Here is a 15,572-nt window from a genome sequence, read left to right as displayed (position 1 = left end):
ATGCCTTCTTTCAGCAGCAGCAACAACTCATTGATCGATAAACTTTCTTTCATTACTCCAGTAGTTCACTTTCACACACACAGCATTTGTTTGCAAATCAGTAAGTCAACAATACCATTTGAGATTTGATCAAAAGTGCCTTTCTGAATTACATATGGTGGTTATTAAAGTTAGGAAGCAGGGATGGTGGTAGATTGCCTGAGGCAACAAGAAACCTTTTATGCTTAAGTAGATTTTTAAAAGTTTGTTTATCTGATATTTGATTTTGTTCTCCAGAGTATCAAATGTGTTATGCACTACTACTCATGATTATGAAATTTTGTATTTTGGATATATAAGTAGTTAAAAACTATGGCATCCTCTTACGTGAATGAAATGATTTTTTATTCTTATAAAACAGCTTCACGTGTCTAGTGCAACTGACTGTAATGTACCTGTGGGCTAAATATACTTTGTTCTTGGTAGCTGGGACTTTTACCTGTTGCATGTTTTGATTGGCTTTTCTATGTGCCACTCAGGGTACATAAACATAATTTGTGCAGATTACACCCTTATTTTTTGCATCTCACAAGTATATATTTGCCTCTGATGTAAATAGATATGCTATTAGAAGCATTATATGCCAAACTATATAAATCACGATTGTGCAGCTGTGTAGACCTCTATGTGCACACATGCAACAGAAAATAGCACTAAATTTCACAAATGGGCAAAATATGTTTGTCCTTCAAAGTCAGTTTCAAAAGACAAGTTGAGAATCTTACAGGTGGGTTGTAGTCCTGTGTATTTATATGCTGATACTAATTCTATTTCCAGATGCCAGATCTGCCCCTATCGCTCAAAGCGTTCATGTCACCTAACTGTTCACTTAAGAACTCATACAGGTAAGTCATTTGATAGAGAAACTCATAATATTTTGCTTCAGGTAGGATTTCCAAGTATCACATGAAGTATTAACACTTAACACATTGTACTACGGCATTGAAGAGCTGGTACTAGATTTTCAGGTGGTGTGAATATAGCTTGTTATGTTTGAGTATAGTTTGTTTTCCAAGTCTTATCAAAATTTATAAACTACCATTGTTTATGATTTTAAAACGCAATGGGTTGTTACTGATTTCAATGATTCTGGGCAAGACTATGTTGGTCTGAGTAATCTTTTAGGTGATTTTCTATTTTGTCAAATGATTTTTGATGTTGAACTGTAAACATTTTGAGCTTCTTATTAATTCTCCATGCCAGTAAATGCAAACTTGTTATGTGGACAAGGCAATATATAAGCAGTTTAGTCTGACTCAAGAAACCAGAAAACTTTTTCAGTTAGGAGCTTGCTTAATTTAAGTTCTGTTAGTTACGCCATAGAAAGTTTTACTTCAGGGCTATTTTACAACGAACTTAGATGAGATTAATGAGGCCTTGTTTCTCGTGTCTTTGAAAACTGCATCTTCTAGATTTTCTTAATCTTCTGCTTCTTTGTCTTCTCCTTCTTCTATTTTCCTGGCCTTTATCCTGTATCTTCATGGAATTATCATGTTATCCTGGATTTGGCAGTGTTAGTCATAGAAGATGGCTGGATATCCTGTCTGTTGCCTTCCACACTCCTTACCCAGAAGAAAATTTGTGTACCACATCTGCCTGTGTCTAGTGTAAGAATGTTTTCAAATATTGTAACTGAGACAGGACATGGGTACTAGTCCAGTATTCACCAAGTTACATATGAGGAACTGTCACAAAAAAAAAAAAAAAGAAAAAAGAAAAAAGAAAAAAAAAAAAAAATATCACAGTCAGGCTGGCTGGTGCACTGGCCCCCATCGTTAATCTGCCAAGTGGATTCCATACAGGACTCGTGCCCCTGCCCTCTACATTCCAAAAGCAGCATGCCAAAGCACACTATTGAGGCAGGTCAATCATGCAGAATATCTTGTAGCGCAAAACTTAAATATATATTGTCTGTTCCTGTCTTGATAAAGAAATTATTTACTTGTAGATTTTTAAAATATAAGAGAATAAATCAAGCTCATTCTGGATAAATGGCAATATCTCCCCCCCCCCCTCCCCACCACCACCCCCACCCCCACCTAATAATGTATTGCCGTGAGCTGTGCTGCATGTTACGCGGAGTAGCAGTTAGCGTCGCTGGATGTCATTATGTGTTCACCTGTTCAGATCTGATCAGCTGCAAATATTTTTTGCTAGGAAACTCAGCAATGCTTCACAAGTGCTAAATGTGTATGGCAGTTCGATACACATCCTAATTTCCTTCTCAACCCTCTCTCTGTCCATCTCCTCCTCCACCCTGTCTCTCTCCATCACCATCTCCTCCTCCCTCTCCCTGTCCATCTCCTCCTTCCCCCTCTCTAAGTCTATATTTTCCCCATGTCAGCCCATCTCCTCTTCCCTTCCCTCTGACCTTAATCCTTATTCATTGTTGTTATGAGTGAAACCTGGACTGGGTGTTGAAGTTGCTTAACATGAATGGGTAAATCGGTTGGGATCATTGGCATATGGAGTATGAGAGACCTTTCTTGCAGTTGAATCTGTGACAATGGTTTGTCTGCAAACAGGTAGAATAACAAAGTTTCAGATTATTCAGATTCTGTAGCAGTTTTCTGTTGAAACGGACTGTGTGAGAGAAAACAGAGCATCATGTACTTGTATATACAATTTTTCCTTGAAATCATATGTAATGCGAAAGAATATATGTGGGAGAAAAAGTGTCTGATGGTTTAAATTCCACAATGTCACAGTTAAAATTGACTGCTAGAAAGGAAACAAAACTGCACATCTTCACAGCCCAGCACAACACAGCATTTGCTTTCTCACAGTAATTTTTAACAGAAAACGTGTACATTGTTGTTTGAAAAATATACAGCCTATGCCTGTCTGAGTACTTACTAGAGTATCTTGTAAAAATGTGAAATAAGTGGTTAAGGACTTTTCAGATTTTTGCTAACAACTTTTGCATATTACATATATATTATTTATATATTAAAAATATGTAAAATATGTCCATCCAAATATTGATTATAGTATCGTGTAAATATTTGAAGTAAATCAGTCAAGAATTGTTTCAGATTTTTGCTTACATTGTTTTCTCTTTATATACTATACATATGTTTGTATACCATATACCGTAAAAATATAGAGCCCATGCCTTTTCATCTGTTTACTAGAATATCAGGTAAAAATTTGAACTAAACCAGTCAAGAACTTTTTGAGGTTTTTGCTAGCAACATTTTCCCTTTATATGCTGTATACCTATTTATTTACCATATATATTAAAAATATGTAGATAATGTTTGTCAAAACATTTGTGTATTGTGCATTAAACCGAGGACCTAGAAATGACAGAGAGGCTTCATACCCCGCAACAGGCCACAGCAGTCTACCCACCCCACCAACGCCCCACACCAAACCAAGGATTATTGTGCAGTTCAGCCCCCAATGGATCTCCCCCCCCCTCCCCCGGAAACATCTCATACCAGATGGAGACAGTGTTTGCACAACAATTGCCGACATAGTGTAACTGAGGTGGAATAAGGGGAACCAGCCCGCATTCGCCGAGGTGGATGGAAATCCACCTTAAAAACCATGCACAGGCTGGCTGGCACTAATCTGCTGGGCAGATTCATGCTGGGGTCCGGCATGTCTTCCTGCTCGGGAAGCAGCGTGTTAGACCTCGCGGCTAGCCAGGTGGGCTGTCCAAACATTTAGTAGATCATCTTGTAAATATCAGAAGTAAATTGGCACAAATTTTGTTTAGAGTAGTGCTTAATAATTTGAAGTAAAGTAGTCAAGAACTTACGTGAAATTTTGGTGACAATGTGAAACAATAACTAGTCTTCATGTAGTAGTACACATTTGTACATACATATTAATATATTGTATGTACTAAAAAATATATAGCCTAAGTCCATCCAAATGTTTATGAGACTGTTGTGTAAATATTTGAAATAAGTTGGTCAAGAACTTTTTGAGAACTTTGCTCCCAACATTCCCCTTTATACAGTATATATTTATTTACATATCAAAAAACAAAGATGATGTGACTTACCAAACGAAAGCGCTGGCATGTTAATAGACACACAAACAAACACAAACATACACACAAAATTCAAGCTTTCGCAACCAACGGTTGCTTCGTCAGGAAAGAGGGAAGGAGAGGGAAAGACAAAAGGATGTGGGTATTAAGGGAGAGGGTAAGGAGTCATTCCAATCCCGGGAGCGGAAAGATTTATCTTACGGGGAAAAAAGGACAGGTATACACTCGTGCGCGCGCGCGCGCACACACACACACACACACACATATATATCCTTCCGCACATACACAGACACAAGCAAAATGCAAGACTAAATGTCTGCTAGTGTCTGTGTATGTGTGGATGGATATTTTCCCCCTAAGGTAAGTCTTTCTGCTCCCGGGATTGGAATGACTCCTTACCCTCTCCCTTAAAACCCACATCCTTTCATCTTTCCCTCTCCTTCCCTCTTTCCGACGAAGCAACCATTGTTTGTGAAAGCTTGAATTTTGTGTGTAGGTTTGTGTTTGTTTGTGTGTGTATCGACATGCCAGTGCTTTCGTTTGGTAAGTCACATCAATTTTGTTTTTAGATATATTTTTCCCACGTGGAATGTTTCCCTCTGTTATATTCATATTTACATATCTATGTATTTAAAAATATGTATCCTATGACATTCTGAGCATTTATTAGAGTATTATGTAAAAATATGGAGAAAGTCAGTAAGAATTTTTGAGATTTTTGGCAACTAAGTTAAATGACGCCTTTCTTTATATGGTAGTATAGATTTAGAATTTAAACAATGCAAAATCCAAGATAGAATATCGACAGTGTTATGAAAAGGATAGATTGCTACTCATCATATACAGGAGATGTTGAGTTGCAGACAAGCACAACAAAAAGCCTGCTATATATTTGAGTTTTAAGCCAAAAGGCCTTCTTCTAAAGTAGAAAACTCATACAAATTCATGCAAGCACAGCTCGTACACACAACTATAGTCCCTGGTCATTGAGGGAGGACTGTGAGCAAATGTGCTGATGGGAGAAGTGATCTGTGGGTGGTGGGGATAAGAAACTCCTCCCTCCCCGCCCCAGTCTCCTCCTTGCTCTCTCCACTCAGAGTCCAGCCTCAGTGCCCAGAGACAGTGGTAATGCATGTGTGAGTTGTGCTTGTGTGAATATGTGTGTGTGTATTCATGTGAGATCTCTTGTACCTAGGCAGTGCTACCTGTGAGAGCAGTTGTTTGATTTACAAACTTAGCTTCATCCACTGTGCTGCTTTCTTTGTGGGCATAACAATTAACAAGCAGTCTGTCCACATAAATGGGCGACAAACTGTGGCTAAGAGACAGCGGGACCACCCAGAGACAGTGGGACCACCCAGTTGCTGAACATGCTGCCCAATGGAATGTGCTCCATTTCAGTGACTGCTCCATAGCTTGTGGCATTTGGATCTTTCCAACCAACAACAGCTTCTCTGAAATGCACAGGTGGGAACACTCTCCGCAGTATATCTTGTGTAAACCCCCCCCCCCACCCCACCCCCCGGCCTTAACCTTCATTAGCCCCTGTCCTTCAACTAATCTACCCCTTCCATTCTCCCACTCCAGCACTGAACAGTCTTCTATTCTACCAAAACGCCCACTGGTCTTTTCCCCTTTCTCTACTTTTCTCCTTTACCACTCACCTCCACCCCCCCTCTCCCACCCCAAACCTCCCAACTGCACCTAGCAGTCCTACCCTACCCCACCAAGTCCCTGCATGCTCCCACTAGCAGCAAAACACCCTTCCTCAGCCTTACCCTGCTATCCCTCCTCCTCCCTGTCCCAAACTCCACCTTACCCCACCACCTACAGTACACTTCTCCCATCTGCGTAGTTGCTCACAGTTGGACCTCAGTGGCCAGAGACAGTGTGTAACATGCCAGACTTATGGTTACCACCCCTGCATTATGTATTACTAGATCAATACTCTTATATCTCCAGCTATAATTAAATTCAATTACTTTTTGATAATAGGAAAAAGGCTTGTAGAGGTATAATAGCGGTACCAAACAATAGTAATAACCATACCCTTTGGACCGTAAACAATCAAAATCAGATTCAGGAAATTAATATATAGAAAAGTTTAGATAAAAGAATAATATATTTCGTTCTCGTCATCTTTAAATGGAGGGAATTAAATCTCGAGCCTAATTAACAAAATATAGATAATTGATCATTTAGCATTATTAGAATGCTTATTTCTGCAATTTCAATATTAATGTGATTTTTATGTGTTAGAAAATGTCTTAAACATGTTCTAGCAAAATAGGGAGTATTATAGAGTGTTTGATAATGTTGTTAAACTATTTCATATTATAAATTATGTTTTACATTATTATAACCAGTAGCACATTGTAGGAAGAGTATAAATACTTGGCCTCGAGTAGTGTTTGGGCAGTTGAGTTTTGAACCCACTAGAGGACAGATCTGTGCGTACAGTTGAGATAAGTTCTTGGAGCATGATTCAGGGTTGGATTTACAATAGAGCAACTCGTGGGTTGGACATTTTCTTTAACAGCATATTATAACAGTGCAGTGATGGATTATATCGGAGTATTACACAGTTTGATTTAATATCGCCAAAGGCAGAATGATATGTGACTTTATATTCGTACTTTGTTGAGTACTAGTGTTGACCAATGCAATGGACCTCACACAGGTATTTCTATCAAATTACTGCATGTGGAGTATTTACTATCGCCAGTGTAGTATGTACTACCATTGGTTAGCTGTAGTAGTAACAATGTGGGTTATTACACTGAAGATTGATCATGAGCTCATAACATACAGGTTTTGAAGTGAATAAATATAAATACTTACTTTACTTCAGTTGTGGCCTACAACATTGTAGTGAAATCCATTATGGTATCCTGTATTTATTGAACAAGCATATTTTAGCTCATGTATGCAGTTGTCAAGGGACACCAATGGCAAGATATTCTCAGGTATTTAAACCATTTTTAACTATTCACTAACTGGTGGGACATTGCAAGTGGTCATGTGTGTGTGAGTTGTGCTTGCATTAACGTTCATGTTTTTTCTACTTTGGAAGAATGGAATTTGGTCGAAAGTTCAAATGTATAACAGTCTCATTGTTGTGCCTCTGTGCAACTCAACATCTCCTCTATATGGTGAGTACCAATCTATCCTTGTTATTATATTGTTTAGTGTTTAGCTTTTCTAGGTTTTTGAATTTTCATATGTTTGTAGTGTTTGCATATTCTGGAGTGTTCTGTGTTGGTATAAATAGCAACACTTTCCATCTAGGAATTAGTCCTGTTCTGTGTGTATGTTAATGTCCCTAAGAAATGGGCTTTCAGTGTTAAGAGTTGGACTTCACTGTTGACCCTACTTTGAATTATATTTGCATGACATGACGTGACATTTTTAGTGAAGATGCTGGGTTCTTCGAAACATCTACTTCACTGTGGCTCCAATTGGGGAACACACAAGCTGTTGCCTATGCGAACATGAAATGAGAACAAGCAGTACAGAAGATGTGACTGAGTCAGCATATATAGCAGGTGGCATGACGTGTTTGGGAAATGTGTGCTGTTATTTGGATGGCAGTGGTTCAAGAGCAATGAAGAGAAGTTTGATAGAGGGGACAAATTCCAGGCTGGACTGAAGAAACCACTTGGTGGCAATCAGCAGCAAGCTGCGTAGTTGAAGAATTAAAGAATGGGACACAACATCATGGAGAAACAATGTGGTCTTACATACTGAATGTTTTGGTCCTGTGCCATATTGTGAATTCGAATGTGACAGAAAACTGAGGGAGAGGGGGGGGGGGGGGGGAGAGAGAGAGAGAGATGTTACCAAACTGATTGTGGTCCTTACGACGACTGTGGATGACCACCATGACCTAGCCTTTCTCACATATGTCAGGTAGTAAGAAAAAGAGATACAGCAGTTTATGGTAGCTAGAAATGTTGGACTGAGTACACAAGAGATAGCAACCATGAAAGTCAACCCTATATCAGGATGTAGTAGAATCTTTGCCACCAGTTGACTATGCTTTGAGGAATGGACTTGTTGAACTCACAAGGGGAGGCCGCCAATTGTGAAATTCAGATTCGATTCATACTGTGCATAATAAAAGCTCATGGCCAGAGGTGTACTGTGGCAAAGCACCAAGATGCACTTCTCAGCCGTTGTCGAGAAAATCGACAGTTAAAAGAAACTGTTGCGGTGAAATACTCTCTACGATTGGAGAGCGATCCGCTTTCACCAACATGCATAAGCAATTCATTAATAGTTGATATATATATATATATATATATATATATATATATATATATATATATATATATATATATATATCGTTTCTACGTCTTCCGTTAACTATACGTGGTTAACATTATGAAGACAATTAATAACATTTGTGAAATACAACTTTGTTTGCGGAAAACATAATGATGTTCGAAGTCGCCAGTTTTCCACGACAAACGACTTTCAACAACTTATTATATGCATAATTGTTGCAACTGATTGCCGGGAATTATTTAAGATGATGTGACTTACCAAATGAAAGTGCTGGCAGGTCGACAGACACACAAACAAACACAAACATACACACAAAATTCCAAATGGCTCTGAGCACTATGGAACTTAACATCTATGGTCAGCAGTCCCCCAGAACTTAGAACTACTTAAACCTAACTAACCTAAGGACATCACACAACACCCAGCCATCACGAGGCAGAGAAATTCCCTGACCCCGCCGGGAATCGAACCCGGGAACCCGGGCGTGGGAAGTGAGAACGCTACCGCACGACCACGCTACTAGGACTCCCAGAATAAAGAATATTATGGAGAAATGGCTTAGCCATAGCCTGGGGGATTGTTTCCAAAGTGCTCTACTAACTGAACTACCTGAGGATGATTCAGGACCCCTCCTCTCAGCTTTACTTCTAGCAGTATCGGCACACAGTTTTAGTTTGTGAGGAACTTTTAGTTTCCAAGATGTCAGGAAATCTCATTGATGGCCAGCATGTCCAGGTATCGACTAAGGAGCTTTTTTTCTGTAGGGCTGAATGCTTATCATTGCCAGCTAAAGAAAACTATGTTCCATGATCCAAAAGCGATTATTCTGAAGGTTGCTAATGGAAAATACATCCAGCTGACAGGAACACGTATCACTAGAATGCCTATCATTGGCAGAACACAGTCCACAAATATGTTGTTTTAACTGGATGTTGTCATAGTGTAATTCTTGATTGGTACTTTTTGCAGGCATCACAAGTAGTAATTAGACTGTGGAAGATCAGAGCTCCAGATTGGTGAAGCTTTTCCAACAAGAACTTATGAAAAGATTGCTCTGGGTGGTCGTTTGTCATTGAAGACATTGTTAGCTCACTGTCATCAACAAGATGAGTTCTATTCATCAATCCAGATGCTCAGATAAACTCTGAAGCTTTTGTCATTTCAAAGAGTTGCTTGTGCTCACAAAATAAATGTACATACCCATGATGATCATAAGCATTGCAGGTGGTCAAGGAGAACTTTGGATCACTTTCACAGCTCATCCATAAAAGATGTGTTTCTAGGATCAGTCGAACTAGTCCAGGATGGGCAGCTCTGTGCCATTAATGAAGTCGTGCTCTGCTACCACTTCTGCCAATAGGATCAGGCCTGACTGAGAAAGAACATCAGTGAGTGGTAGCCATTCTGTACCAGTTTTTGGACACATTCAAATCCTGAATGGAGAAAAGGCAGACCAAGCTACCCATGGTAAGGCTCTGTAACAATACTGGGGATCATCCACCAACTAGTGCTCTTAAAGTGTGTCTCCATGCTCATAAAGTGTGTCTCCAGCTGAACAACAAATAAATCAGGAGGAAGTGGAGAAGATGCTGCGAGATATCAGTGAACCTTCAGAGATTCATTGGTTCTCTCCTGTGGTCCTTGTGAAAAAGAATAATATCAGATGACATTTCTGAATTGACTGCTGATGACAACATAATCATAAAAAAGGTGTCTACGCATTGCTGCAATTTTAAATTACTCTAGACAGCTTGAAAGGAGCAAAGTATATCTCAACTATGGACCTGGAGTAAGGGTACTGGCAAATAGAGATTTGTTAGGTTGACAGGGAAAATAACGCCTTCATAACAATTGATGGCATCTAAGAGTTCAAACTTGTGTGGTTTGGACTGTGTAAAACTCCAGCCACCTTTGAGTATATGATGGACAACCTCCTTTGACACCTTAAGTGGCTTACATGTCTATTACATGTTTATATCAGAAAAATTAATTTTGAATTACAGTAATTCTCCTTACATGTTTTTTAAGGGTTTCATAAATAGTTAAACCAAATCAAACCACTGATGCAGGGGCTTCGATCTGTCATTTTTAATGTTGTTCTTTACTGGAAGTAGTACGTAATGTCCTGATGTTGTAATCATATACACCATTGTGTTTGATAACTTGCTACAGAGCTTGTAAAGTACTTCAAAGAGCAGTTGCAGAATGGATAGTGTGTAGAAAATAAGTTATAAATAAAACATTGGAAAGCAGATGTAGACAGATTAAATCGGATAACGATGAGGGAACTAGTTCAGGAAATGAAGCATTGGATGTTGTTGGGCAGCAAAATAAATGACAAAGGCAGAATTAAATAGGGTATAAAATGCGTACAGTATTTCCAGTAACAACAAAATCTTTTCTGGAAAAGAGAAATATGTTAAATTGTAATATAAACTTAAGTTCTGTAAAGCTTTTTCTGAAAATATTTGATTATAATCAGATTCCATGGAAAGAAGAAGAGTTCCTTGATTAAGTGAGATATTTAGGCACAGGGGAAAAATAACATCTGTGCTGTGAGTTTGCCTGACATGTTTTTCATCCATGACAACCATTTCTTGACAATAATTTTGTGAAAGGACCCAGGGAATTCATCTGTGGTACTCTTTGTGCCTTCACTGATACTGTTGTGCAGAAGAAAAAGTGTGAGGTTTAATATTTCCACCAGCAGACAAGATCGTTAGCGGGACAGAGGCATTACAGCTCGTGATTGACAGGTACAGCCTGGTCTGTGAGCGATGGGTCATGTAGGCTTGGCCGCTAGCAGCATGGAGCTAGGCCAGTGGCTGCCAGTCAGTGTGCCACATGAGCTATTTTGAACCTAGCCTAGCTAGTATTTGGATACTGACCTGGCTGTGGACTTTGACTTTTCAGGTTACCATTATTGGCATTCTTGTGTGGGCAGCTCACAGTGAACTTGGTTTCTATTTGTGGACTATATTTTTGTATCAGGAGCAGGCATAAAATGAAGCAGTCGACAAATGAAAGAAAAAGTCATTCATTACTTCACACTGTATTGGATCAAAATTGTAAGGAAATAGGTTCTTTGAATTTCAGGTGAAGTAGGGAATTCCTCAAAGGTAGGAAAAAGGTTTACTTACAAATCAGTTATAAAACTAAATTATTGAAAGATAAATTCTCTGTTATCACTGTTCCATGATATTAAAACATTTATTGTATGAGGTGCTACACAAAATATCTGAGAATTTCATTGTAAAAATCAGAAAACTACACTTACATCCTGATGTCCTCTTGTCATCTTAAAAGCAGTCACCTTAGGCTTGTAAGCAATGATCTTATTATTGTTCCCATTTTTGGAAGCACTCCTGGAAGTCCACAGGGTGAAGGGTGTTCAGGACCCATTTTGATTCCTCTTGGATGTCTTTAGTCATGTCAAAATGTTATCCTTTCAATGCGATTTTCATCTGTGGGAAGAAGTCACACAAGGTTAGGTATGATGAGTAGGCAGGTTGTGGAACTATTGCCATGTAGTTTTTGGCCAGGTATTCCTTCACAGCAAGGAATGTTGCTCATGTCGGCAACAATGACTCCTGCCATCTGGGTTCAGAGGTCATCCTCAGTTCGTACAGGCGGTTGGCGGAATTGGTGAAGGTGGAAAGCCTCGCTCGCGGGGTGGAATCAGAGCTAACTATTTGTAGTATCGTTCCCAGAACCGATCGCAGTCCTCTGGTTTGGAGCCGAGTGGAAGGCTTAAACCAGAGGCTCAGACGATTCTGCGGAGATCTGGGGTGCAACTTTCTCGACCTCCGCTATCGGGTGGAGAAATGTAGGGTCCCCCTGAATGGGTCAGGCGTGCACTACATGCTGGAAGCGGCTACAAGGGTAGCGGAGTACGTGTGGAGTGCACATGGGGGTTTTTTAGGTTAGAGAATTCCCTCCCTAGGCCCGACAAGATGCCTCCTGAGACGCGGCAAAGTAGGAGTAGGCAAAATGCAACAGGGAATAACAATATTAATGTGCTAATAGTAAACTGCAGGAGCGTCTATAGAAAGGTCCCAGAACTGCTCTTATTAATAAATGGTCACAACGCCCATATAGTACTAGGGACAGAAAGTTGGCTGAAACCAGACGTAAACAGTAATGAAATCCTAAACTCAGATTGGAATGTATACCGCAGAGACAGGCTGGACAGTGAAGGGGGAGGCGTGTTTTTAGCGATAAGAAGTGCAATACTATCGAAGGAAATTGACGGAGATCCGAAATGTGAAATGATTTGGGTGAAGGTCACGGTTAAAGCAGGCTTAGACATGGTAATTGGATGTCTTTATAGGCCCCCTGGCTCAGCAGCTGTTGTGGCTGAGCACCTGAAGGATAATTTGGAAAATATTTCGAGTAGGTTTCCCCACCATGTTATAGTTCTGGGTGGAGATTTTAATTTGCCGGATATAGACAGGGAGACTCAAACGTTCATAACGGGTGGCAGGGACAAAGAATCCAGTGAAATTTTTTTAAGTGCTTTATCTGAAAACTACCTTGAGCAGTTAAACAGAGAACCGACTCGTGGCGATAACATATTAGACCTTCTGGTGACAAACAGACCTGAACTATTTGAAACAGTTAATGCAGAACGGGAAATCAGCGATCATAAAGCGATTACGGTACCGATGATTTCAGCCGTAAATAGAAATATTAAAAAAGGTAGGAGGATTTTTCTGTTTAGCAAAAGTGACAAAAAGCAGATTACAGAGTACCTGATGGCTCAACACAAAAGTTTTGTCTCAAGTACAGATAGTGTTGAGGATCAGTGGACAAAGTTCAAAACCATCGTACAATATGCATTAGATGAGTATGTGCCAAGCAAGATCGTAAGAGATGGAAAAGGGCCACCATGGTACAACAACCGAGTTAGAAAACTGCTGCGGAAGCAAAGGGAACTTCACAGCAAACATAAACATAGCCAAAGCCTTGCAGACAAACAAAAATTACGCGAAGCGAAATGTAGTGTGAGGAGGGCTATGCGAGAGGTGTTCAATGAATTCGAAAGTAAAGTTCTTTGTACTGACTTGGCAGAAAATTCTAAGAAATTCTGGTCTTATGTCAAAGCAGTAGGTGGATCAAAACAAAATGTCCAGACACTCTGTGACCAAAATGGTTCTGAAACAGAGGATGACAGACTAAAGGCCGAAATACTAAATGTCTTTTTCCAAAGCTGTTTCACAGAGGAAGACTGCACTGTAGTTCCTTCTCTAGATTGTCGCACAGATGTCAAAATGGTAAATATCGAAATAGACGACAGAGGGATAGAGAAACAATTAAAATCGCTCAAAAGAGGAAAGGCCGCTGGACCTGATGGGATACCAGTTCTATTTTACACAGAGTACGCGAAGGAACTTGACCCCCTTCTTGCAGCGGTGTACCGTAGGCCTCTAGAAGAGCGTAGCGTTCCAAAGGATTGGAAAAGGGCACAGGTCATCCCAGTTTTCAAGAAGGGACGTCGAACAGATGTGCAGAACTATAGACCTATATTTCTAACGTCGATCAGTTGTAGAATTTTGGAACACGTATTATGTTCGAGTATAATGACTTTCCTGGAGACTAGAAATCTACTCTGTAGGAATCAGCATGGGTTTCAAAAAAGACGGTCGTGTGAAACCCAGCTCGCGCTATTCGTCCACGAGACTCAGAGAGCCATAGACACGGGTTCCCAGGTAGATGCCGTGCTTCTTGACTTCCGCAAGGCGTTCGATACAGTTCTCCAAAGTCGTTTAATGAACAAAGTAAGAGCATATGGACTATCAGACCAATTGTGTGATTGGATTGAGGAGTTCCTAGATAACACAGCATGTCATTCTCAATGGAGAGAAGTCTTCCGAAGTAAGAGTGATTTCAGGTGTGCCAAAGGGGAGTGTCATGGGACCGTTGCTGTTCACAATATACATAAATGACCTGGTGGATGACATCGGAAGTTCACTGAGGCTTTTTGCAGATGATGCTGTGGTGTATCGAGAGGTTGTAACAATGGAAAATTGTACTGAAATGCAGGAGGATCTGCAGCAAATTGACGCATGGTGCAGGGAATGGCAATTGAATCTCAATGTAGACAAGTGTAATGTGCTGCAAATGCATAGAAAGATAGATCCCTTATCATTTAGCTACAAAATAGCAGGTCAGCAACTGGAAGCAGTTAATTCCATAAATTATCTGGGAGTACGCATTAGGAATGATTTAAAATGGAATGATCATATAAAGTTGATCATCGGTAAAGCAGATGCCAGACTGAGATTCATTGGAAGAATCCTAAGGAAATGCAATCCGAAAACAAAGGAAGTAGGTTACAGTACGCTTGTTCGCCCACTGCTTGAATACTGCTCAGCAGTGTGGGATCCGTACCAGATAGGGTTGATAGAAGAGATAGAGAAGATCCAACGGAGAGCAGCGCGCTTCGTTACAGGATCATTTAGTAATCGCGAAAGTGTTACGGAGATGATAGATAAACTCCAGTGGAAGACTCTGCAGGAGAGACGCTCAGTAGCTCGGTACGGGCTTTTGTTAAAGTTTTGAGGACATACCTTCACCGAAGAGTCCAGCAGTATATTGCTCCCTCCTACGTATGTCTTGCGAAAAGACCATGAGGATAAAATCAGAGAGATTAGAGCCCACTCAGAAGCATACCGACAATCCTAAAAAAAAAAAAAAATCTGCATTGACTTTATGTTGCTGTGAACTTATCAAGCTTTTTCCGGCCTTCATGAATCACATCATGCACTTTCACAATCATTTCCAGCATTGTGCACATTGATGGTTGACCAGAATGTTTGTCATCTTCCACAGATTCTCGGCCTTCCTTGAACTGCTTGAACCACTCAAACATTCTTGCTTGACTCAGTGCACTGTCACCAAATGCCTCTGTCAGCATGCTGTGGGTTTCAGCTGCAGTTTTCTTCAACTTGAAACAGAATTTGATGCTCCTTGACATTATCCATTTCACAATTCGCGAAACCACTGAAACATATCCTGACACACACACCTCTACAACTCACAACTGCATGCATCAAAGACAACGCAACATTGTGTCCAGTGAGTGCCTTGAGACATCTGGCAGAAGAATGTCATATTGCAATTGGTTTGACCGGTACAGTGAAATTCTTGGATATTTTGAATAGCGTGCCATGTTGTCATTGTTAACTGTTTGTCATCTACTGCTGGATAAAGATGTGTAGATTTTTCTACATACTATAAGCAC

At 40.1% G+C, this 15,572-nt stretch overlaps 1 protein-coding gene across 3 annotated transcripts in view; it reads left to right on the top strand.

Annotated features, from left to right (window-relative positions):
• LOC126262200 (zinc finger protein 236-like) overlaps nucleotides 1–15,572 on the top strand; it is a 312,637-nt gene that overhangs the window by 164,293 nt on the left and 132,772 nt on the right. For all 3 annotated transcript variants that reach the window (XM_049958617.1, XM_049958618.1, XM_049958619.1), the window contains exon 5: nucleotides 817–884. In XM_049958617.1, coding sequence (XP_049814574.1) covers nucleotides 817–884 — 68 coding nt within the window. The remainder of the gene's footprint in view (nucleotides 1–816; nucleotides 885–15,572) is intronic.

The sequence above is a fragment of the Schistocerca nitens genome, chromosome 6 (assembly GCF_023898315.1).
Source record: "Schistocerca nitens isolate TAMUIC-IGC-003100 chromosome 6, iqSchNite1.1, whole genome shotgun sequence".
Taxonomy (NCBI): Eukaryota; Metazoa; Arthropoda; class Insecta; order Orthoptera; family Acrididae; genus Schistocerca; species Schistocerca nitens.
Note: the sequence above shows the minus strand (reverse complement) of the source record. Positions and strands in the feature narration are given on the sequence as shown.